The following is a 27,314-nucleotide window of genomic DNA, read 5'->3' as shown; positions in this document are numbered from 1 at the left end:
TCTTTTTCCTCATCAACTAGTAGAACGCTTGATGGAACGGTTCTGAGACCAACTCCCTTCTTTGCCAACTTGTGCATGAATATTGATTGGTAACACATAAGTGATTTGGGTAATTTGTATATATCTCAGTCAATTATTACCTAATCGAATTGAAGAAGGTTGTCTTTTTGGATCAAATTGATTTTACTGGGTTCCATTTATGATTTTCTCTATACTTTTTATTTTTCAGAGTGATTTTTAGTAATAAAATAATGATCCATCATTTTGAGGTTGACACCCCTATTTATGATGTGGTAATTGGTGACTTTCGGCTCCTTAAATAGTATTACTACCTTAAAATTATATGACCAACTTTCTGAGAAAAAATAAAATTTGAATGAAGTATATTAATGACTATAATTCATAATGTGTCAAAACATAAAATTGCAAAGAAAAAAATAGGAAAGAATTCATGCTATATCACAACTCCAATTATATACGTGCAATACATGTTTTTCTTTACTCCATGCTATGTTGTATCAGCAAAAGATAGCATCTTTCTGGGAATCAAAAGTTCCATCGGAAGTTAGATCCATGCTTTGACTGCCTTGGCTTTTTTCATAAACTCGAGAACCCAACTCTATCGCCAAACACTCGTTCAATTCAATGACCACTTGGCTCATCGCCGGCCTCTCACGCGAATTATGACGCACACAGGTAATTGCTATCTCCACAGCTTTCTGCGCAGACTCAATTCCGAAGCCTCCGTGTAATCTTGGATCAACGATGTCTCTGATTTCTCCGCTCGCAAGACAACGCGTGACCCATTTGGAAATGTGCCAGTTCTCTTCATTGCTGATCTTAACAAACACTGGTCGGCTTGTAATAATCTCCAGTAGAACAACTCCGAAGCTGTAAACATCGCTTTTCTCGTTCAACCGGTTAGTTTCAAAATACCTGTGAAATCAAATAACACAATATGGTTGATATAAACAAAAACTCATACGTCATTAAAACCAATAATAACAAACCAAATACTTTTCTAATACGTAGGTAGGTAGGATAGATCGTAGTTTGTTTGTTCCTCATTTTCTGCTTACGTTCGGATTTTCTGTGTGGCATGACCAGAGACATTAATTGAAGTGGACTGACACTTAATAAAGAAAAGCCTAGAGATTGGAGTTTAAGATACCGTTTACCGTATTGTTATTGTGCCACTACTCAGATTTTATGGGTATACCTCTTACCGCAAGAGTTTATAATGATTTTTCGGGGAAGAAACCGACAGATTTTTTATAATAAATAAATATAAAATAAATTTTAATAAATTTTATTTTTTTTATTTAAATTAATTTTTATTTAGATTGCGGTAAACTCCGATTTTTTCGCGATAAACTTCGATTTTAAGGAAATTTTTAATTGGGTCAAGCTCGTTTTTGGTATTACGAGATTCTCTATCGGTATCAACGAGGTAAATCCTGATTTTATCGATATTTCTCGATTTTGTACGTTTCGCTACCGGGATCTAAAGATTAACGATATACCATACCGTAACTCACCCGTTACCCGGTAACTCAAACCTTGTATATACCGTTTGTGACATCCAATCAAAAGATTGCGGGAATCTTATTCAGTTATTAAAAATTTAAAATGTCAGCTGCTGATAACTGACCGATGTTTGATTTGATGGAAATTACGTCTGTGGATGGATAACGTTGACATGTATTTTAGAGAAAGTGAAGAAAAATAACTATCCTGGAAAAATTATTTGCCAATAGAAATGGCAATTGCTGACAAAAATTTAATAAGAAAACTCGCGAATTAATTATTTTTTTTTAAATAAAAGAGAACAATAAATGATGCTGAAAATTACTAAACCATAGATTAATCTAAGAAACGTTTTATTGAAATTTAATAAGAGTTTCCTATATAATATTGATAATCATGCTAAAAACTATATATATACAATAAACATTTAAAGTAGCATATATATTTTTTTTAGAATTTTATAAGCAACTAGGCTACCTAAAACGTTTGGTTTGGGATCTAGCATATGTTTGGAGTTTTTTTAGGGAAATAACCAACCATATTAGGTGGCAATAATTGTTTTACTTTTTTGTCCTTCAACAATTAAAGTAGTTTTTTAAAATCACGTTTTTTTTTTTCCTTTTTTTGTGCATCTTAAATTCCTATTTTGTAGAAAGTAGTTACCAAATATTTGAATCAACTTTCTCTCTCTTCCACGTTCTTTCTCTCTTTCTCTCTCCACTTTTTAGCGATTTAGGGTTAATGAATCGCATTTTAGGGTTTATGCGCCACCGTATCTCCTTGCTCCCAGCCTGTCCATTTGTGCCTCGTCGCCAAACCCCGACGCCGTCGCAGGGACGATCGTCATCGCCGGCCTCGGAAACAAGCTCGCCGGTAGGGGTTTTTCAATCGTCTGCTGAGCCTGGAACAGTTGGTGGTGTCGATCAGCGGCGATGTCCGCGAGGCCAAATCGCGCCGCCACCTCCACGTCGAGGACTATCATCGAGTTTCTACTCTCGGCGGGGCTGTTCCAGGAGGCGGCGGAGCGGCTCGCCGGAGTCCTCAACGACGACGGTTCTCGTCCGTGAAAGGGAAGACGAGGCACCGGCTCTGGCTCGAGCTCTGCGATTTGCTGACGAAGCGCGCCGAAGAGATCTCGGGGCTTGACGTGGAGGCATCGGCTCTGACGAAGCTCTGCGATTCGGGATCAGGAAGTTCACCGACGAGGTACAGATGATTTATTTACAGTTATTTCTATTTATTTCCATTCAAATTACTTAAATGTGGAGAATGAGATAATTTCCAGTAATTTACGTTTATTATCCGTGTTGACAGGTTCCCAACAGTAACGTCAATCTTGGTGAGCCGTTCTAGATTAGTGCGCCACGTATAACAATTTTGAAATTGTCTGTTATTTTATATTATTATTGCCTATTATTTAATATAATTATATTCATTATTTCCATTTGATTAAGTAAAAGGACAAATTAGTCTATTAATTATTGACACCTAAGCACGTTGGCTATTTCCCTAAAAGTTATGAAACATTGGCTAAAAACAAAATCTATAGTTTCAAAGTGGCTATTTTGCTACAATGCCCTTTTTTTTAAGGCAACTTAGTTGCAGTGGGGATTGAACCCACGACCTCCACACAAGAGGTGGTGTGGAATTACCACTAGGCTATCCTAGGTACCACTTTAAAGTAGCCTATATTAAAGCTTACAAATATCTAAACCACAAATATCTTATTAAAATCTATCTGTTTAATAAGATTTGTCTCGATGATGATTTTAAATGTTTGGTACTAATTCGACTGACTAATGAGTTATAAGCCACTTTATTCATCAAAATTATACTATATTTTGAGAGGGGGTATTGAAGTATGTTTTCAGGTTTATTATTATCAGTCTTTACTCGCACTACGTATAGTATTTAATACCACTTTATGATCAAAACAAATATTCCAAATATTTTCTGATCAGGCACTTACTCAGGATCAAGATAGCCAGGTGTACCAGCAATAGCAGTGGGCGTTTGAGTCCCACCATCAATGGGAAAAGCTCTAGAGAGCCCAAAATCAGCTATTTTGGCTTGGAAGTTCTCGTGCAGTAAAATATTCGCCGGCTTGACGTCCCTGTGGACTATTGACGGCTTGCAACCATGATGCAAATACTCTAATCCTGGAAATTTTCACCAAAATTGTTACATCAGCTTAAGTGTCAATCAAACACACATTTAAAAAAGAAAAAGAAGAAGAAAATCAGCAATTTAGGTTCAGTGCAAGTTTATCGGCCATTTGTTTAGGAGTGCTGAATTTACTGTCAACTTTAATGATTTACTACAAAACAATACGCAATGTCCAGTTTTCTATTTTTAAATATCACGATAACCTTTTTCTTAAAAAATTATATTAAATATAAATGAAAACTTTAGAATTAATTACTATACTGACGTATGTAAATTAAATTTATAATTTTTTTCTAGTAATTTTTATAAACTTTATTTAGTTATAATATTAATATATATATATATATATATATATATATATATATATATATATATACTTCATCACAAAATTATGGTTTAAGAATTTTGAAATAAACGATAAGCTCGTATATATTTGGTTTTTTAGTCAAAGCATAAATTAGTGTTCATGAATTCGTATGACAATTTCGTTGAAATCAAAGGGTAGTAGGGGATTATATATATATATATATATATATATATATATATATATATATATATACATATATATATACATATATATATATACATATATATATATACATATATATATACATGTATATATATATATGTATATATATATATATATATATATATATATATATATATATACATATATGTATGAATCGACTGCTACCTTGTGCCGAATCCAACGCCATTTGCAATCTTTCCTCCCAACTTAAAGTATGTGCACTTTTAGCTGCAATACACACAAAATTAATATCACATATAGGTCCTTCACAAAAGCAGTTTTGTAATCATTACTGCATGCCAATGAGAGTTTGAGATAATTAAGGACATTAATTGATTGATTTTAGGATGTACTCATAGAAATCAACCCGAAATATGTTGCCCGAGGTTTCCATTAGCCATGTACTCGTAGATTAGGCCCAAAAACTTTTCTTCCTTGCAATACCCGATGAGGCCTGTCAAATTTATATGATGAACTCTCATAAGAAGGTTGACCTGTAAATGATCGAACCGTTCAAATCAGAACAAGCACATAACCAAGAACATATTAATTGCATAAATCTCATGGTTCTCCAGATATAACCAATCCGTAGCTCATATAAATTACGAAAATGTAGAATTATATAAGGTGGCTGTTTGATAAAGGGGGCTCCTCAACTTGCTGGATAGTTGCATTTTGGCCCTTAGTTTTTTGTTTTTGTTTTTGTTTTTGGTTTTGCATTCAGCTCATTGACTCTTAAGAATGCGTACTTTTAGCCACTCTAAAATTTATGTTATTTTTCCAATAAAAAAGTTGCACTTCGAAGACACATGACTTATTTTCAATGATATTTTAGCAAAATCACTAATTATTATATTGAAATAAAATATATACACGTTAAAACTAATTTGAAAAATAATATATTTTTATTTTATTTATGAACTAATTACTGATATTGCTAAAATACAAATAAAAATAGGTCATAAGCTTGAAACGAATAGTTTTTAAAGGGATAAAAAAAAGGCCGAAGGTTTAGAGGCTAATCTCCTAAAAACACGTCATGAGGTGAATGCAAAAAAAATAAAAAAAAATAAAATAAAAATAAAATAAAAATAAAAAGAAGTAAAAATACAACAATCCTACAAGTTCATGTGCGCGTCAAAAATGAAAAAAAATAAAAGAAAGAACAAACAAACCTCGGCCCGGAACTCTCTGTAGCCCTGCTCCGATGACTCAGAGAGCATCTTCACGGCCACTTGAGTGTCGTTTAAGTAACCGTGGTAGACAGTTCCGAACCCTCCTCTGCCAATGATTCTCTCAAAATCGTTGGTAATGGTGATGATCTCAGCGTACGTAAATTGACGGTTTTTCGGGTCCATTATTTCCGATCCAATTCTTGTTGGTGGGCCATTTTTCCTGTATGTACCTCTCGTTCTCTTGATTAATTTCCACGCTACTGTTATCGCGACTAAGAGGACAAATACCGAAGCTACGGAGGCTATAACAGGAACAACATATCTCCGATTCTTCTTATGGCACGAAAGCGATGCACAAAGACCGGGATTTGCAGAAACACTAGTAGATAATAGAAAATCATCTTTATAAAGCATGGTGGAATAAAGTGACTTTATATAAGTGAAAAATAGGGATGATAAAAAAATACCTTAGTAACAGGGAGTCACTGTTTGATTTTTTAATGAGTTCAACTGGAACTGAACCGGTAAGCTTGTTTCCTCTTAAGTCTCTGCAAAGCATGACAATGTTTATCAATATATACATTATTTTAGTAATGAGAATGACATGACTATATTATATGAACCAAAAAGTGCTACTAACATTAAATTTTGATTATGAAAAAAGAAAAAAAAGATAAAGAAGAAAAAACACTTACAGAATTTCCAGGTAATGCAATTCCGAAAGAAAACGGGGAATGGATCCAGTTAAGCTGTTGTTCGATAAATACCTAAAGTGGTGATTTTTTTTTGTAGATTAGCTGGTAATATATGCCAAAAAATTATCCTTTATTGAGGAAATTACAAACCCCATCTACTAATAAGGTGATAGTTTCGAAACTTGTATTTGGACTTACACAAACTGTATCATTGTGAGGCCTGATATGTGAGGACTTATCTTCCCAGTCAATCCACTCGAGGATAAATTCCTACACCGCATAATAATAATAATAATATAGTTAGAGCCTTTGGAGTGATTCGTTAATGCTTGAAGACCTATACATATACTTACAAAGAGATAACTCTAGCTGTATCTGGGCCGTTAAAACTGCAATTAACACCTTCCCACGAGTAGGTTTTTGGAGAGCACGGATCACCTTGCCAGTTCCTTCTCACTCCAAAATCTGACTTGATGTTCATCATAGCCTCAACTAATGTTTTATTTTTCGGCAAAGGAAAAAAAAGTGAAAACAATGTATTAGATATCTCTCATAATTGGTTTCCTTAATTCTTTTTTTCCGTCTTAAATGCATATCTGGCTTTAAATTTTATGGTGTGCGGTAGATTGATCTCTATTTCTTTTGGTACCATCAGTCTATGAACTTTGTAAAGTTGACACCCATAGCCATAGCCCTGTCAATTTTTAGAAGGAATTTCAAGTCTGCATACCCTTTGATTTTTATTTGTTAGGGAAAAAATATCTGTTTCTGTAGTTTAATAAAAAAAAAAAGAGTAATGCTATTTGGCACAACTCACGAGTTGGAACGATCCACTCAGAAGTTGACACGTGTCCACCAACATCCACGTGTCAACTTCTGAGTGGATCGTTCCAACTCGTGAGTTGTGCCAAAAATCATTCCCGAAAAAAAAAATTATGTGGTCTCCAATTGGTTGGCACAGTAATACATAGATCAATTTTGTAGGGTAAAAAAAGGGTTGGATTAGAGTATAAATAAAAAACGAAAACCTATCATTGTACTCTAAAGAGGTGGAGTACGAGAATCACATTATTGAGATTCCTCCAAAAACTTCATGAAAAGTTAAAAAAAAAAAAAAAAAAAAACTCAAGGACAACGTTTTCAAAGTTATTCAACGATCTCTGTGAAAGACTGTGGATATGCCAAACTTTAAAATTCGAGGACCATAAGTGCAAATATACTTTTTTCTCTTACCATCAAATTCAACTGTTTGTGGCTCCGAAAAATTGTGAACAATGTAAGCCTCGAGTGCATTTAGGATAGGCTGCTGAGTCGATGTGTTTGTCTGTAACAGGCTAAAGGAGATTATTTCGCCGCTCGTCCGCCAAGTCAACGTCTCGGAGTACAAGTAGTTGGGCGAAACATACTCGTTCATGTACTCGTCATTTTCATTGATGTAGAACTCTCTAGACTGGTTTGCGTTGAGCTTCTCGACCTCGGCAAAGTGCATGTAGATCTGGTACTGTAGTGCTACGCTGTCCGGCTTCAAATGGAACTCAAAAAGTGGACTAGTGACATTTTCAGGAGCCATGGCTGTGGACATCACTACGGAAGGGGGTTTATAAGGGTTTCTGTTTCGGGAGTCTATAGTGAGAGGTGTCTTCAGCACATGACGGCCCGGGAAATTAAAGGGCTCCCATATCCGATCATACACATCCTCTTTGTACCTTTCAAAAGTAATTTCATGTTGAGCAAAACACGCGAGTAGTTAATCTGTTAGATTACTAATTATCAATAGAACACAAAGACTCCACTATAAAAACACCTCTTAGTAAGGGCACACTCACGCAAAGGCTCTTAACACTTGGATAATACAGTCTTTCTAGAAACTCAATTTTTTTAGTTACTTAGTTGCACAACTCAAAAGACTCGTGGTTATATTCATACTTGTTGAGAGTTGTATATGAAACCAACTGTCAACTCCTAGAATAATCTAGACATATTAAGTTAAAGACTAACTTAGAAAATTCTGTTGTTGCAGAACCTGAGAAGAGAGAATATATGTACGTAGGTAGTAATATATAGAACAACAAACAGCTTTGGTGCAGTGAAAACATACTGCTTTTCTGAGATTTTTCATTGCTATTTATAATGAGTACAAACATAACGTAACTGAATAAAAACATGGCTTTAGTGGCTACAATTTCGGCCACGATCACACAATTAATTTTGCCTCAGTCCTCCACTAGCCTAACAGACTTTCCTAAAGACCAGGACTTTATTTAAAATAAATAAATATAAAACTAAAGCAATCCACGTAAACGAGATTAAACCAACAAATCACCCCCTTAATCTCGTTACACAACATCAATTGCATCAATTTGCTTGACGCCTATCATGTGACTATTGGTCGGTGTCGAGGTACCGCACGCTGTCAGCCACATTCATGGGCACCGCTTTCTCCTCGTTCAGGTACACCGCCTCGGGCGCCTCTTCGGCAGCTTGACCCAAAGTACAGGTCTGCGCCATGAGCAGCGCCGGCTCATCGTCTTCCTCCGACTCGGCACGCGCGAGATTGGCCTGCTCTTGCTGCTCTCGGTCACGCATCGCCTTGCGGCACTCCTTAGCCCAATGGCCGGCTATGCCGCAATAGCGGCAATTACCCTTCTTGCGTTCGCCGTTGTCGCCTCCGTTTGACGATGACTTTTCCTTTGTCGGAGACTTGCACTTCTTGTCGCCACCGCCGAACGATCCTTGCCCACGCTCGCGTTGTCGCTGCCGGGCTTGCCATTCTTCTTCCGTGAGAAGTAGGCGCCCACCGGAAGGCAGAGGGTCGTCGAGTTCGCCGCGCTCCTCTACGACTAGGAGCCGCCCCGTGAGTTCTTCGATGGACAAAGACTTGAGATCCACCAGCGATTCGATCGCCATGGCCATCTGTTTGTATGCGCGCGGTACGCTTCGAAGGAATTTGAGCACCGCCTTGTGCTCGGTCACCGGATCGCCCAACACCTCGAGGTCGTTGACGATCGCTGTGAGTCGAATGCTGAAAGACTCCACCCCCTCGCCGTCTTTGAACGTGAGGTTCTCGAATTCGGTCCAACGTGTCTGCGCCTTAGCCTCCCGGACACGCTCGACACCGACCCGCATGATCTTGAGTGTGTCCCAAGCTTGCTTGGCCGTCTCCTTGACGCCAAGTGTACGGATCAGCTCCGGCGGCACTGCCCGGAGTAGCACCGACATGGCCCGCCTGTCTTCGCGGTGATCGCCAGGACCGTCTTCAACGACATCCCACAAGCCTTGCGCTTGCAGTTGTACCTTCATGAGGATCACCCAATCTGCGTAATTTGTACGCGTGAGGAGCGGAAAGTGCGCTGCACCGTCGCTCTCCCTGACGACCCGCTCCACGGTGCGCAGCTCGTCACCGCCACCGCTGCTCAGCCGTGCCTTCGGCGGAGATGATGAAATCACTGCCTTGCTGTTGTTGCCATCTTCTCCTTGTCCTGCCATTGCCGAAGCGGATCGAACACCGATCGGCTACAGAGGTTTGGATCGAACACCAAGACGCTCTGATACCACTTGTTGTTGCAGAACCTGAGAAGAGAGAATATATGTACGTAGGTAGTAATATATAGAACAACAAACAGCTTTGGTGCAGTGAAAACATACTGCTTTTCTGAGATTTTTCATTGCTATTTATAATGAGTACAAACATAACGTAACTGAATAAAAACATGGCTTTAGTGGCTACAATTTCGGCCACGATCACACAATTAATTTTGCCTCAGTCCTCCACTAGCCTAACAGACTTTCCTAAAGACCAGGACTTTATTTAAAATAAATAAATATAAAACTAAAGCAATCCACGTAAACGAGATTAAACCAACAAATTCTAGACAGTAGTTTCTTCATATCTCTCAATATTTCAGAATATATCTACTACAATTTCTAAAATATTCTAGGAGCTCTCTATCGTTCTTACTAATCTAAGAATTTTTTTCCCATTATTCTAGAACCATCAAGTTGGTGATAACAATTCAATACTCCCCTTCAACACCGACTTATGTAAGTTGTCTCTTGTTCATGTTGAGATACTGCATTAGCTTTTGAAACACCTATTTGTGAAAATGGATGTCACTTGATCATCTGTATTGATATGTTCCCTATCATTTGTCGCGGAACAGTTGTACAACGTAGTCAGGTGGTTGGTGTAGATCCTCAGCCAGAAACTTTCCTAGCGAGTTAGGGCGCCTGCTCTATACTCAACTTCAGATAAAAAAAACGAATCTTGTGGTCTATTGTCGTGTGTTGTGATCTCCGACATAGTGAGCGTCAAAATACCTAATAAACTTGGTAGTGCCTCTTTTCATGTATACTAGCCCATATTTAGTACCTTATAACGTATCGCAACATTGGTAGTTGCTCACAACAGTAACCGTATATGAAATGTTTAGTACTCTATGTAGGACTTCTTAAGATTTTTCTTTTAGTTGCTCACAACAGTAACCGTATATGAAATGTTCGGTCTTGTTCGCGTCAACTAAATCAAAATTCCCACAAAACTGTTGGTACATTGACCCATTTTTTTATTACTTCCAATACTAGAGTCAAAATTGGCTTGCATTCAAGCGCCCCAAAGCTTTTTACGAAAATCTCTTTAATACTTGTGTTGGAAAAAGAATAAACCTTCCTTTGCATGATTACCTTCTAGCCCTACAAAGTGTTTGAGCTCCCTAAGATCGTTCATTTTGAACGATAAGGAGAAGTCGCCTTTGATTAAGGACTGTCACATTCATTGTCTTCGGTGATGATCAGATCACCCACATATACTAAATACAATGGCTAACTTTCCTTCAAAAACTTAAACAAAAATATTGACATGTACCTTTGAGTAACCACCTTGAGTAAGGACTTCAACGATCTTACCATACCACGCCCTTGGAGGTTGTTTTAATCCATAATTCACTACAAGAAATACCACATTTAGCGACGACTTAATCGTCGCTAATCATCCTTTTAGCGACGATAATATCGTCGCTACTTCTTTGGTGCGAAAAATATTAAAGTTTGGCGGCAATGATAGCGACGACTTTATCGTCGCTAATTCTTTTTTGTCGTCGCTAAGTTCGCGGGAAAATAATTAGCGACGATAAATTCGTCGCTAATTATTTCTGAATTCATTTAGCGACGAAAATATCGTCGCTAAATGTTTTCGAATTTTGACGAATTTTAAAGAGGGAAAAATCTCTGCCATTAAATTAAATCGAAATGATTTAGCGACGATAAAATCGTCGCTAAATATTTGAAATTTACTAATAGCGACGATTTAATCGTCGCTAAATGTCTGGTTAACGTAAGTTCATTTAGCGACGAAATGAAATCATTTAGCGACGATAAAATCGTCGGTAAATGTCTTTAAATACCAGATCGCGACCCAGCTTCCCCATTCGCTCCCAAACCCTAAAATTTACATTTCTCTCTCTACTTTCTCCCTCCTCCGCCGTGTGCCTCGTCCGCCGTGTGCCGCCGACGCTCCTCCGCCGTGTGCCGCCGACGCTCCTCCGCCGTGTGCCTCCCCGGTAAGTCTCTCTCCTCACTACTTCTCTCTCTCTCCTCACATCTCTCTCCTAAAGTCTCTCTCTCCCATTGCAGCTCCTCCTCCGCCGCTCCGCCGCCGACGCCGACGCCGCTCCCCTTCTCTGGCCGCGCGCTCTCCCTCTTTGTCCGATCGGTAAGTTTTTTTTTAAAACTTTATATATATATATATATATATATTAGTTAGTTATAGGATTAATATATATTAGTTATAAATTTATTAGTTATAAATTTATTTATATATTAGTTATATATTAGTTATATATGATTAATATATATAGGATTATAAACTTTAGTTATATATTAGTTATAAATTTATTTTAATTAGTTATATTTACATAATTTATATTTTTAGAATTATATATTTGTTATAAATTATAAATGAATTAATTAGTTATAAATGAATTATATATTTGTTATAAATTTTATATTTGGTAAAATTATGTAAAAACAATTAGTTAGTTTATGTAAATTAAATGGAATTGTATTTAATTGTTGTTATATATATATATATATATATATATATTAGTTAGTTATAGGATTAATATATATTAGTTATAAATTTATTAGTTATAAATTTATTTATATATTAGTTATATATTAGTTATATATGATTAATATATATAGGACTATAAACTTTAGTTATATATTAGTTATAAATTTATTTTAATTAGTTATATTTACATAATTTATATTTTTAGAATTATATATTTGTTATAAATTTTATAAATTATAAATGAATTAATTAGTTATAAATGAATTATATATTTGTTATAAATTTTATATTTGGTAAAATTATGTAAAAACAATTAGTTAGTTTATGTAAATTATATGGAATTGTATTTAATTGTTGTTAGAAATGATTAAAAATGTGATGGATTATGAATTTTAATAATCGAACCACTGAGGTTGGATTTATTGTTAGTTTTAGGATGTTTTTATGCAGGTTTTAAAGTTAAAGGCTTGATGCCGGGTTGTTAAGTTTATAGGGGAGGTTCTGCCGAAATTTCGGTAGGATCGATCGTGAAATTATAAAATAAAATCCGAAAACTACTAAATTTTGAAATGTTCAATCTATAGGTAAAATGAGTTATCCAAATAGGAATTGGATAATCGAGGACCAACGTTTAAGCGTTGAGTTTACGGCTGGCATGACAGAGTTCATGGCAATGGCCCGACAACACGTAAATGTCGAAGGACGAGTAAGTGTCCATGCAAGAGGTGTAACAACGTGTTGATGCAAAAAATTCCTGATATAGAGAATCATCTCTTTATCAGAGGATTTAAGAGGAATTACACGAGGTGGAACTTTCACGGGGAGGAAGAAGATGACGTAATGCAGTATCAGACGGAGTACAGAGGAGGAGGGATGTTTGATGATGTACACTATATCTTAGATCACAACGACGTAGACGGTGACAATGACAGTATTGACCCGAATGCAGAATACCAGAGTGGACAGTTCGATGACCTTTTCAGCGACCTGAACACAGAATTATGGCCGGGTTGTACGGAGTATTCGTCACTCTCATTTGTTGTCACGTTGATGCATTTGAAAGTGATGAACAAGTGGACGAATAAGTCGTTTGATCAGCTACTGAAAGTACTGAAAAAATCTCATCCAATCGGCAACACGATTCCAGAGTCACACTATGAAGCAAAGGCGAAATTGCGTCGATTTGGTATGGGTTACGAGTCGATTCACGTCTGCAAACACGATTGCGCGTTGTTTTGGAAGGACAACGCCAATCTAGACGAGTGTCCAGTTTGTAATGAGAGCCGGTGGCTGAAGAAAGACGGTGGAAAAAAAGTAGCGCATAAAGTGTTGCGCTACTTTCCACTGAAAGATCGACTTAAGCGACTGTACGCGAGTCGGCACACAGCTCTAGAGATGCAGTGGCACGAGAATGAACGCATTAAAGAGGATGGTGTACTGCGACATCCGGCAGACGGAGCAACGTGGAAGGAGATCGACCGAAAATATCCCATGTTTGCGGCAGAACCGAGGAACGTCCGGCTTGGACTTGCCGCCGATGGTTTCAACCCATTTGGTGACATGAGTTTATCGTACAGTATGTGGCTGGTAGTCTTGACTGCGTACAATTTACCGTCGTGGTTGTGCATGAAAACATCGTACTTGATGTTAACATTGCTTATACCAGGTCGTAGTGCGCCGGGAAAAGACATGGACCGCTGATTGATGAGCTGAAGGAATTGTGGGAAACCGGTGTTGTGTTGAGAGATGGTTCGACCGGTGAGCTATTCAGGTTGTTTTCCGTACTTCTATGGACGGTGAATGATTTTCCAGCGATAAGTAGTTTGTCGGGATGGAGTGGTCAAGGGTACCTTGCTTGTCCGACGTGTAACAACGACACACCATCTTTCAAGGCTCGAAACAAGATTGTTTACTGCGATCATCGTCGATTCTTGCCGTTGTTACACCCGATGAGGAAGAGCAAACTGTACAAGGTACGAAATGAGAAACGACCACCACCAGTGAGAAAATCAACGAGCGATATACTTTGACAATTGCGATTAGTGGGAGATGCAACCCCGAGGAAGCACCCTGACTTCGGCGGGAAGAAACGAAAGCGCGATGCGAGTGAGCTGAATTGGACAAAGAAAAGTATTTTCTTCGAGTTGCCGTATTGGTCGAGTCTTACGCTGAAGCATAACCTCGATGTAATGCATATAGAAAAGAATGTATGCGACAATCTTCTAGGTACCTTGCTGAACATTGAGGGGAAGACGAAAGACACAGATAAGGCGCGGTTGACTTTGGCGGACTGGAACATAAGGCACGAGCTTCATTTGTACCAAGAAGGAGATAGATGGATGAAACCGCCTTCGTCATACACTCTGACACCTTCAGAACGGAAGCTGTTTACTGAGTTCTTGAGATCTGTCAGATTTCCCGATGGTTTTGCGGGGAATTTGAAGAAGAATGTTACCGCGGATGGAATGTTACCCAGAGGGTTCAATTGCCGAAGCCTATGTCGTAGATGAAGCATTGACATTCTGCTCAAGGTATCTAGAAGGCGTTGAGAATCGTTTCAACATGCCCCAACGAACAGACGTCGCGTCTAACTTCGAAGGTGTCGAACGGGAGTTATCGGTGTTTCAGTCATCAAGTTGTCGGCCTTACGGGAAGATGACCACGATACGCTTAGATGAGAATATACGATTGCTCGCTGAGTGGTACATTTTACGAAATTGTCCCGAAATTGACGATTTCATGAGGTAAATGAGTGAAATAAATGAACTTGAATTATATTTATACGAAGTGATGTATTAAATGAACATGAATTTTATTTCAGTGAACACATAGATCTCATGGAATTAGAAGGTCGGCCAGATGTTGAAGAAGCGCATCGACTTGAGTTCCCAAAATGGTTTTGGGAAAAGGTATTTGACTAATAAACTCAACGAATATGAGATAACTAATAACCGACTCGTTAATGGTTGTATGTAGGTATTTCGCATGAGCCAAGATGGATTATCCGTTACCTCCGAATTATATGCATTGGCATTGGGACCACATTTCGCACCACAGACGTATCCGTGTTGTGTAGTGAACGGAGTTAAATTTATCTCCCGTCAACGTGATAGCAAAAGAACGACTCAGAATAGCGGGGTATGTGTACCAAGTGAAGGAGGTCACGACTTCTACGGTCAAGTAGAAAACGTCATTGTCTTGACGTATCAGAACAATTGTCGCGTCGTCTTATTTCAATGTCGTTGGTTCGGTGACCAAGATCCGAGGAAAAGGACACGCAACGACAATAACTTGACAAGTGTGTATGTGGCAAAAGAATGGTACAAAGACGAGCCATTTATTTTGGCAACTCAAGCGAAACAAGTTTTCTACTTGGAAGATAACTTGAATGGTCCTGATTGGCGAATCGTCAAAGAGTGTAATCATCGAAATGTGTGGGATCTTCCTGATATTGACCTCATTCTTGGTCAATCTTCATCTTCAGTTCAGTTATCAGTAGAACCGTTAGATTTAGATTCACTGTCAACGCGTCATCAGTTTGCGATACCAGAGCCCGTGAGCAACGACGCAGTGAACTTGGTGGAAAATATTGAAGAAGAAGAGTTTATCGATGACGAAGAAACTGAGGACGAAGATTTGATGGAAGAAGATGATTTGTCTGACGACGATGATTGATAGTATATAACGTTTTTCATTTACTTACTAAATTAACTGATTTAAATCATTACGAATGCATAACTAAATAAATTTTGTTTTGAATTTCAGATGGCTGCGGCTACAGGAGCTAGAGGCAGCGGAGGCGGGGATGACTTCTTAGCCCGTCTCCCGAATTATTGCCAGTCGGCGCCCGTACGTGATGGCGTCGAAGAAGACGACGAGGATATCGAACCGGCCGTGCGTGGGCCGACGGTCGGGCTTCGATCTGAGCGTGCACGGCGCCCCGGGGTGAAGGAAGTCGTTATTTATAACGAGGAGTTTCAGTCGTTCTTGCAGCCAGAGCGCGAGATGGATCCGGATCTCGCGACGTTCGCGAACACGCTCGGGTTGGTCGTCCGAGACAAGATCTCGCCTACGGTCCCAAGGTGGACGACTGCGAACGTGGGGCCGGCGAAGGAGGCCGAGATCCGAGCAGCGATACGAGACAAGTACGACATTCGAGTCGATGGTGATGCAACCGAGAAGAAGAAGGCGATTGTCGATGCGGCAATCATTCGAGACGCGAAGACTCGTCTTCGCGATTGGAGGCATACGTTGCGGTCATGGTTCGACATCGACTGCAAGAGCAGCGTACAGGTGGCGCGGTCGCTGAAACCGAAGACCGTTAAGCTCGACACCGAATGGGAGACGCTGATACAACGATATACGAGCGATGAGTTTAAGGTAATATCGAATCATTTACGTTAATCGAATGTTTATTAAACGATTTGTTATTTACGTGTACGTTTACTTATATTACAGGCTATACAAGCGAAGAACAAGGCGAATCGCGCGAAAAAGAAGACGAAGACTCGACAGGGGACGATTGGGTTCTCGACCCACCGCATGAAGAACGTAAGTTTTATGTTTATATGATACATCAAATCGTTAAAATTATCTAACACTTGAAGTTTTGTTTACATGCAGAAGAGCGCCGAGACAGGCGCTTTCGAGAGCTTGTTTGCGAACTACAAGCGTCAACATCAGTCCGACAAGTCCGAGTGGCTGACTCCTGAATCCTCCGCACGTTATGTAAGTTAAATTTGTATTTTTCTTATTTTCCGATTAATAGATACTAACTATTTAATTATATCAGGATCGACTGGTCGATAGATTCAACACGTTACGAGTGGAGGCTGAGCAACAAGGAGCGGACGTTGATATTTCCGTCCTAGAGCAGCAGGCGATCCGCGATATTATGGGTTCGCGGTCTGATCACTTGACCGGCGTCGGACGTTTGGTGCCACAGGGAGCACGGATGGCGGCTGAAGTCGCCGAAGTCTACGGTAGTTCGGAGGCTGGGACATCGCATCCAAGATATATCTCTCAGGAGGTGTTCACGTCGACCATCGCCTCGTTCGCCGAGGCAATATAGAATCAGGTGCCTGGCCTCAACCTGAGCTCGTTTATGCCTCAATTTCCGCAGGGTTCGCAGTACACTCCGTCATCCCACAGCCAGTAGACTCCGACGGCCGGCGTCCACACTCCGACGCCCGGTGTCCACACTCCGACGGGCGGCCAGCAGAGGACTCCCGACGCTAGCCAGCAGACGACGCCCGGCGGACCAAGTCAGTCTAGTCCGACGCCGCAGTCTGCAGAACTTCAGCGCCAGCAGAAGAGCGTTTCTCGTCGAGGAGAGGGAAAATGAGCGGCGGGACGACAAAGCAAACGTTGCGACTAGTGGTTTATTAGTTGTTTTGTATATTTATTATTTACATATTTCTCGATAACCGAAAACGTACGTAACCGGATTTTATATAGTTGTTGATTTGGATAATATAATTTAGTTTTTATTTGATTTTTCATTTTAGAATTTCACAACAAAAAAACCGTAAAAAATAAATAATTAACGACGAAAAAAATAAATTATAATAATAGTAAAATTCCACACAAACTTTTAGCGACGACTTTGTCGTCGCTAATTCACGAGGGAATTTTTCCCCGCGACAATTAGCGACGACAAAGTCGTCGCTAATTATCTGTTTCAAAACGAAAAAAACTTCTCGTCACAACATTTAGCGACGATTTTGTCGTCGCTAATGTACGCGGGAATTTTTCCCCCGCTAATTAGCGACGAAAAAGTCGTCGCTAATTATCTGTTTCAAATTGAAAAAAAACTTCTCGTCACAACATTTAGGGACGACGTTATCGTCGCTAAATATTTACCGACGAAGAAATCGTCGCTAAATATATTTAGGCACGGACAATTAGCGACGATTATTATCGTCGCTAAAATCGTTGCTAAATACATTTAGCGACGATTCCCGGGTTATTACCGACAAAAAAAATCGTCGGTAAATGTTGTAAATGTTGTAGGGTGAAAATTCGCCCCTCAAAATAGAACTCTGACAACGGTCAAATAAAAGAAAGAACAATATGCCAAGAAAATAACAACCCCCTGCAAAGACTTAACCGCCACAATTAGGGTCGGGCGTGCTCAGTCTAGCCAACGGCTGCCGAGGTGACCTCTTGCCTTGTTGACGACCACGAAGAACCCCTTGCCGACCACGAGCGACCCTTTGACGACCACATTTTTGTGCTAGAAAGACGGGGTCACAAAAATATCTACGTGCTCCCACTAGTTTTCAACACTATGTCTCATGTGAGACCCTAAAAGGCGAGGGTCTCACCCATAGTGACGACATCTCAACGCCTGCAATACATCATAGTGACGACATCTCAACGCCTGCAATACATTCTCTCGGCTCCCGTGCGGTACCTTGGGCGTCTGTTCGTCCACGGCGTAGCCTTCGGGCCCTCGTACGGTACCTATGGGGTCGCCCATCCACGACGCAGCCTCTTGTCCCTTGTGTGGCACCTCTGGGGGTCGCCCCGCCAACGGCACAACCTCCAGGCTCCGGTGCCGCACCTCTGGGGTCCGCTAGCTCTAGGTGCAACCTCCGGACTCCCGTGCGGTACCTCTGGGGGACCCCCGTTCATGGTGCAGCCTCCAGGCTCGTGGTGACACCTCATTCCATCTTCACGCCTACAACAAGGCCTCCAGGCCCCGCACGGTGCCCCACGGCATTCGATCCTTGACGACGGGCACTCGGGCTTCAGTGCGGCACCTTAGGGCGTCCGCACACCCAAGTAGGGTCTCCGGGCTCTCACGCAGTGCCTTAGGCCGTCGAAACATCGACGACGGAGCCTATGGGTTCCCTCCCAGAACCTTAGGTCGTTCGTACGACCACGGGACCTCTAGGCTCCCTCTCACATCGCCGCATGTCGTTCGAAAGCTCGCCCTCACGGTCGGACAACCCATCGCGACTCCAAGCAGTATCCCACGGCGGGACAACCACTCGCATTTCCGAGTGAACCATCATAATACCTTGCGATGCCGTGCAATCCCTTTGGCAACCGTTCGCGACCTGAGACAAATCTTTGTGACATCAATTCACGTCCCGCAACCTAAAAGGTTCCCGCGGTGATAATCCACAACGAGACCGCTCCTAAAGTGGGCATCTACATGGTCACATTCCGAGATTTACGCTCTCACCGATAGAAAGACTAATCACCTCCCAGAAGACATTGTTCTGAAGCTCAGCCACAAGGTTTTAGAAGCTACATGGAAAGGATTCGAAGAATCCCAACCATGAGAAGAAATTTTCGACTCTTCACCTCTACGCTCAAAATGACGATCCAGATACCAACGATGTCAGGCAAATCCTCAAAGATGTAGCTCTCGAGATAATCACCTTTCTGACACACCTTAAGTCTTATCCCGAGACTCCAAACCACGTCATGGTATGGCCCTGTAACGCTTCTAGTGGAGGTACCTCTACACACACCGGCACCATAACCTGATCCAACACTGAATCCTGCTCGAGAAAACACATCGAAATCATCAACGACGAGGTTGGAAAAAACTGAGCCAAGCAAGAAGAAAATGAGGTTGCACCCACGATGAACACCTCACCTACACTAGCCCCGACCCTTGAGTGAAAAGGGTCTACCGGGCCAAAGATCAAATCAACAAACTCATGGAGATGTTCCTATAATTTCATAGGAACAACCCCCTTATCCAATACCTTTTCGAAGGTCCAGACAATGCTTCTCCCAAAGGGCATCCATAAGAAGATAACCAAGATGTCTATGCGATGCCAAACGGGGAAATCCCACAGGCTTCTTCCCAAGAGCCCAAAGGCAGAGGTTTGGAACCTCGTCTTTTGCACTCAAATAAAGATCGACAAAGCCCTTGTGACCACACCACGAGGCCAATGAAGTGCCAACCCACCGAATGACTCGGTCATAAAGCAAAAGAAATGGTCAATAGCACTAGATTCCATCGGCTTTCCAAGGGATAGGCAATCCCGTCAACCAGACCCACAAGTGCTAGGCCTTCAGTCTCGCCCTCGTAGGAGCAAGACATGAATGGATAAAAAAAGATGGGAACGATACCATCACTCAAGAACTACAAAAACAGTCATGACCCAGTTTCTCACCTCAAGAAGGAAATCTACCTCCTCTTAATCAGACAAATAGGCAAATAATCTATAAGGAGATGCCTTTCCAAGCTCAAACAAAGTCTACAACATCACTGCGACCATCACCGAAATATTCCAAACCAGTGTCTCCCTGAAGCCCATCATGACGCACCTCTCAAACACTCGGGGGGTAGGACGCATAACTAATGGCTCGGGGGGTAGGACGCATGGACGTTGATGACGACTACCTTAACGACAAAAAGGGAGAAATGCTCAAAAGGCACACGCAATAAATAAAATCCAATCACTTTCGTTGTTATTCATTGAGGCATGGTGGCTTTAAGAGAAAACTCTTGTTCTTTAATGACAATATCCACTTCAACATCCCATTCATCTTCACTATTTGTTTTGCTATTGTAATTTGATTCGTTGCTTGCAGCCAACTTCTTATTTGACCGATAATTTCTTGCAATGTAGCTTTTCGTTCAAAAAATATAACAATGAAAGTTGTTTCACTTATTTTTGTTGCAAACACAGGCTCACGAGTCCCACTATCTTTTGTAAGTTACACTATCTCATTGGAAGTTGCTCTATCTCATTGGAAGTTGCATTTCCTCTTTTCCATGTTTGTATATTTCCTAGATTGTCTTTATACTTCCAGTGCACAAATGTAATTGTTCATTTTTTTCCTTCTTGTATAAATATAGGTTCTCCTCTCATATAAAAACAAAAAAAGTAGAAAATATTTATCCATTTTTCCTCTCTAAAGTACTACATGGTATCAGAGCCCATAAATTCAAACACCATGAACACCTTCGAAAACTCATTTGCCATTAACACCACTTTGACCACCCTTCAAACCATGCCCACTCAATCAAGTTCTGACAATTCTCCAACCATATCACGAGTCACAAACTCAATGGCCACAATTTCCTTCAGTGGTCACGATCTTTGCTCATATTCTCTCTGGGTGAAGTAGGATGATTATCTCATCGGCGTAGCTATAGCTCCGAAGTGCGAAGATCCGGCTTTCAAAACTTGGAAGGCTGAAAATAACATGGTGATGTCTTGGCTCATAAACTCCATGAACCCCGAAATCGGGGAAACCTTCTTTCTTTAGAGGATGGATTCTCAGTATGGTACCACTACCATCTCTCCGGGAAGCCTTCTCCGCGGTCAGACACAAAGAAAGCAGAAGGAAAATCATGCTTGGAGGAAGTCAATCCAATGCAATCTCAATTCCGAGCTCAAACTCGTCTGCTCTAACCACATGGGATGAAAGCCCAAAAGCTCGCGTCTCCACGGACAACAAACTCCGTAAAGATAAGACCTACTGCGATCATTACAGACGACCTGGTCATTTTGAGAATCGTGCTAGATGCTCCATGGGAGACCATCAAATCTGAAGTCAACTCGAGACACTAAAGATCCAAACTCAAACAGAAATTTGGTGTCTATCTCTTCCGCTACATCGACTTCCACCTCAGGTGCCTCCTCCTTCAACAACGACCAACTCGCTATCCTCTAGAGCCTCATCCAACAAGCTCAGCTCAGAGGAGAAAGCAATAGTGTTGGCGCTCTAGGTAACTCTCCTTGAGCTCTTCATGTAAGCTTGGAAAATCCTTCAGCCTGGATTGTCGACTCAGGGGCTCAGACCACATGATTGGTAACCGATATCTATTCACCAAATACTCTATATGTGATAGAAACATATCGGTCACCATTTCCAACGGATTCAAAACCAAAGTTGCTGGTATCGAAACTGTAGTCATATCAGAGTGCTTGAAACTGGAGTCATTATTTTTTGTTCCTCAATTACACCGTAATCTTTTATTTGTACACCAAGATCAACAAGGATTCTCGGTGTCGAACTGTTTTTGATGAATGTTCATGTGTGTTCCTGGAACATGATTTGGGGAGACAAATCGGTAATGTCGAACTCAGTGTCGGACTCTACATCCTCAAACCATCTCATATCACTATGTCAAATGGCCCAATCTCCACCATCACACAAAGAAATCATGCTTAACTATCTTAGATTAGGACATTCGTGTTTCATGTATCCCAAAAGAATGTCTCCTTATCTATTTCTCAATAAAAATGTCAATTTTATTCAGTGTGACATGTGTGAGTTTGCCAAACGTACTCGTAGCTCGTATTATCCCAATCCATGCAAACAATCTCGCCCATTTGCTATCATGCACAGTGATATTTGGGGCCCTTCTAAATTTTCAAATATTACTGGAGCTCGGTGGTTTGTACTCTTTGTTAACAACCATACGAGACGAAATTGGGTATACATGATGAAACACAAGTTAGAAACAAAGGAACTCTTCAAATCCTTTCACAAACTGATCCAAACTTAGTTTGATACTCACATTAAGATCGTCCATACAGATAATGTTTGAGATTATTTCAATACGAAGCTTGGTTTTTTCTTCAAAATCTAAGGCATAATCCATTCTAGCTCGTGTGTTTATACTCCTCAACAAATCGGAGTAGCTGAACGAAAAAATCGACATCTCATTGAGGTCGCGCGAGCTATCATATTCTCATCAAATATGCCATCACACTTCTTAGGAGAAGCAGTCTTCACGCTACCTAACTCATAAATCGCATGCCCTCTCGTGTCCTTAATTACAAAATTCCAGCTCGCGTTCTCCTTGAAACATTTTCCTAAACACGACTCATATCCACTCTCCCGCCTAAAGTATTTGGCTCTTTCGTGTTTACCCACACATATAATCAAGGGAAACTCGAGTCCAAATCAACGAAGTGTATCTTCCTCGGCTACTCAACAACTCAGAAGGGCTACAAATGCTATGAACCCACTTCCAAAAAATTCATAATATCTACAAACGTTACTTTTCAAGACTGAGTCCATACTTCGCCAATTATGCTCGTCAGGGGGAGAGCAGCGACAATGACTCCCCAAATTGGCTCATCATCAATCCAGACATTAGTTCAACTCCGAATCCTTTGCCGCCTAGCCTGACGAACTCACCTCAAACTCTTCCGGACATTTCAAACAATCTCGTGCCTAGTTCGCTAAACCCTCTGAATCTAGTTCGGAAGTTCCTTGCGACCTAAACCTTACCGAGAGTCTGGCAAAAGTTCGCACCCATGATGTCTCTCCAGTCCTGAACATCGAAATCAATAAACAAAGTAATATCTCATCTCCAGACTTACCTATTGCCTTGAGAAAACCTACTCGTTCATGTGGCCTATACATGATGTAAGATTATGTGTTCTACGGGAATCTCTCAGCGAGCTATCAAGCCTATATGACAAAATTGGATTAGGAAAACGTGCCACAATCAATCAAAAAAGCCCTCCAGATCCCAGCTTGACGAGATGCTAGTCATGCAAAAATCCAAGTCCTCGAGCAAAATGACACGAGGGAAATCACCAAGCTGCCACCTAACAAACGAACTATCGGATGCAGATGGTTATTCACCATTAAACACAACACAGATTGCTCCGTGGAGAGATTCAAAGCTCGTCTCGTTGCTAAGGGGTACACTTATGTCATTGATTATCAAGAAACATTCGCATCGGTCGCTAAGTTCAACACCATCAGAATTCTTCTATCTCTAGCAGCCAACTTAGATTGGCCACTTATCCATCTCGATGTGAAGAATGTCTTCTTGAATGGCGAACTGGAAGAAGAAGTCTACATGAAAATCCCACCAGGCTTCGAGAACCGTCAAGATGCCAACCCTATACAGACGCAAGCAGTCTCCTCGAGCCTGGTTCGAAAAGTTCACTCATGTGCTCAAACAATACGACTACTAACAAAGCCAAGCAAATCCTACGCTCTTCTCAAAGATCACAACACAAGGCAAGCACAACATCCTCAGTGTGTATGTGGACGACATAGTCATTACCGGAGATGATCTTGAAGAAATCAAGAGATTGAAGCAGACTTTGTCATCCGAGCTCGAATTCAAGGACCTTGGAAGCTTGCGACATGCCTAGGCATAGAGGTCGCACGATCTGAGAAAGGTATCTCAATGTCTCAGCGTTAATACACATTGGATCTCCTCAAGGAAACTGGCATGCTCGATTGCAAACCAGCTGATACTCCGATGGATCCCAATGTGAATCTAGTAGCTCGCACAACCGAGGTCGCATCCAACAAAGAAAGATTTTAGCAACTAGTAGGAAAACTCATCTACCTCACTCAAACTACACCAGACATTGGATTCGCAGTGAGCATGATCGGTAGATTCATGAGTAATCCCTCGAAAACCCACATGGAAGCATTTCATGCGAATTCTCCAATACCTCAAATCTACTCCAGGAACATGTCTCTCATTCAAGAAAAGAAGCAGTCGAGGTATCAAAGTTTTCACTGATGCAGATTGGGCAGAGTATGTCCCAGATCAAAGATCGACATCAGGCATGTGCACCTATGTGTGGGGGAATCTCGTCACGTGGCGTAGCAAGAAACAATATGTAGTCTCGTGAAGTAGTGCTGAAGCCAAACTCATATCATTAGCGAATGGAGTGTATGAACCTATGTATGGGAGAATCTCACCACGTGGGGTATTTTTTCACAGAAGTGTCCGATGACATGGCATTCTCAAGAAGGGTCATGTGACATGTTTCTTCACAAAAGTGTTTGATGACGTGGCATCCTCAAGAAGGGTCACAGGACATGTTTCTTCACAAAAGTGTATGATGACGTGACATCCTCAAGAAGTTACATGAGACATGTTCCTTCACAAAAGCCTCCCGGGACATGTTCCTTCACAAAAGCCTCATGGTACGTATTTGTTCAAAAAAGTGATGGGGATGTGGCATCCTCAAGAAGGGTCATGGGACATGTTTCTTAAAAAAAATGTCCAATGATGTGGCATCCTCAAGAAGGATCATGGGACATGTTTCTTCACAAAATGTCCAATGACAAGGAGTCCTCAAAGAGGAGGGTCATGGGACTTGTTCCTTCACAAAAGCCTCTCGGGATGTAATCCTTCACAAAAGCCATCTGAGACGCATTCCATCACAAAAGTTGCCCGCGATGCGATCCTTCCAAGAAGCGACCAATGACATGACCTTTCCAAAACCGCCCGGGACACTATCCTTCCCAAAGACCACCCCGGACGTAATCCTTCACAAAAGCCGTCCGGGACGTAATCCTTCCCAAAACCGCCTGAGACTCGATCCTTCCCAAAACCGACTGGGACGCAATCCTTCTCAAAGACCGCCCAGGACGTGATTCTTAAAAAAAAAGCTACTAATGACGTGGTTTTCCCAAAATCGCCCGATGACACGATCTTCCCAAAAACTACCGATGACGCAGTCTTCTCAAAAGCTACCGATGATGCGGTCTTTCCAAAACTAGCCCATGACAAGATAGTCAAAAGGGGAAGTCTTAACAACCAAATGATAGGATTACCCTGACCCTTGACAATATCAAGGCTTCACTATAAATACTTCACCCCACACTAGGTTGAAGTAACTTAACAAAACTGTGTCTCTCTCTCACCTCAGACCTTCTCTCTCTAGAATTTCTAAGGGAGAACAAAAGGTCCCCACCTCACATAGCACTTGGACTAGTGTTGAGCGTCAGAGTGCACACTAGAGGAAATCCCTCTGCGCTCCTCTAGCTCACTCTTCTCTCTTTTCAGATGACGAGCCACCGAAAATCTCTTTCCGGTACAGCAAAAGCGGCGAGCTTGGGAGTTTCTTCATCATTTGACCACAACGCGGTTATAGAGTCCTTCCCTAAATCGAACATCAGTCGATTTTAAGTGTTGATCTATTTTTCGGCACTAATAATATATATGAAAGTCCAGTTTTATTTTTATTTTAATCAGCCAGCTAATACCGCTAAACATTTACACTGAGCATATTTACATAGAAAAGTCTATAGAACGCCCAATTGACAGATGGTTTCATTTTATAGAAATGCTGTCGGCTGATGAGAATGTGAACGGGCATTTTGTAATGTTGATTTGAAAAAGCTCCACACTTTCACCAGTATTTGTCAGAAAATTTATTATTATATATAAAATAGTAATCTGTAGATTTTTTTTTTTCATTTCCGTTGACTTTGTGAATCTCAGAATTTCACCGAAATTTAGCTGAATTTATAGAAAAATAATGGAAAATAAATGACATGATTAAACCATTTTCGGTGGCTGGAGTATAACAGAAAATGGAACTCCCACCATTTTTTGTCGGAGTTTCGCGACATTTAACTCCCGTATGTAACTAAACGACTACTACTGTTTTCTTAGCTATCTAATATCTAATTTACAGTTAAATAAATAATAAAAATGTTATGTACCTGACATATTTATTGGTTTGTGAACCAATATCAATTCGCCGATAAAGTTTCGCCGCTCCAATATCTCCATAAATTGAAATATTCAAAGGTCTAAGCTCGAGAGCTGAAATAAAAGGCGTTCCATGGCGTGTGTTCACAAGACACACGAACACGCTGTCCGATGCTGAAATATGTATGATCTCCATGGTTTTAACAGAAGACACACTCTCCAACTTAACAGAACCCCATTTATTTGCCCCGATGTAGATATCAAAATCTGGAACCGAATCCTTTCCGTCATAATTACCATATAAGAACCTCGCTCGGATCAGGTATCTGGTACCTTTTCCGTTGGCGGGTTTTAGGGTGTAGCAGTTTCTGACTCCATTGGGGAAGCTTTGGACCGCTCTGAATTGCCGTTCGAGATCTCTCGAGAAGTGTTCGACTGAGATATTGCTGGTTTTTCCGGCGCTGTTATCGATGAAAGCTGAGTCCGAAACATAGTACAAACCCGTTGTTTCGTCTGTGTAGCTTGAGTTTTTTGGGATCCCACAGTCTATGCTTATAAAACCTGCCACAAAATAGTACACGACCTCATTTAATTAATATTGTCTAGACCATAGATTGGTGTAAGTTTTGTCTGTTATCTTTCAGTATTAATTATCAGACAGTCATTTAGTACCTGATTGACTCTGGGCGTGAACTAGAATTGTGATGGAAAGAACACCAAGGCAAGCGTATACGAGATATTTCTCTAACAT

General features: G+C 40.7%; 1 protein-coding gene across 1 annotated transcript; it reads right to left on the bottom strand.

Annotated features, from left to right (window-relative positions):
- Positions 1-518: 518 nt before the first annotated feature.
- On the bottom strand, positions 519-27,314 carry LOC149407321 (putative leucine-rich repeat receptor-like protein kinase At2g19210). Its single transcript, XM_089619876.1, has 12 exons — positions 27,236-27,314; positions 26,575-27,124; positions 7,326-7,798; positions 6,446-6,584; positions 6,291-6,362; positions 6,093-6,164; positions 5,865-5,945; positions 5,398-5,776; positions 4,590-4,716; positions 4,388-4,450; positions 3,497-3,686; positions 519-936 (listed from the first exon to the last, which is right to left on the bottom strand). The coding sequence occupies exons 1-12, from the start codon at positions 27,312-27,314 to the stop codon at positions 519-521; spliced, it is 2,643 nt and encodes an 880-aa protein (XP_089476002.1).

This window comes from Urtica dioica, chromosome 1 (assembly GCF_054948205.1).
Source record: "Urtica dioica subsp. dioica isolate 48M chromosome 1, U.dioica_male_clone48M_v1_H2, whole genome shotgun sequence".
Taxonomy (NCBI): domain Eukaryota; kingdom Viridiplantae; phylum Streptophyta; class Magnoliopsida; order Rosales; family Urticaceae; genus Urtica; species Urtica dioica.
Note: the sequence above shows the minus strand (reverse complement) of the source record. Positions and strands in the feature narration are given on the sequence as shown.

Coding starts and splice junctions, on each gene's coding strand:
- LOC149407321 (XM_089619876.1), bottom strand. CDS start 27,314: ATGTTAGAGAAATATCTCGTATACGCTTGCCTTGGTGTTCTTTCCATC. Junction 27,125..27,235: donor TCACGCCCAGAGTCAATCAG/GTACTAAATGAC, acceptor ATTTTGTGGCAG/GTTTTATAAGCATAGACTGT. Junction 3,687..4,387: donor GGCGTTGGATTCGGCACAAG/GTAGCAGTCGAT, acceptor GAAAATTTCCAG/GATTAGAGTATTTGCATCAT.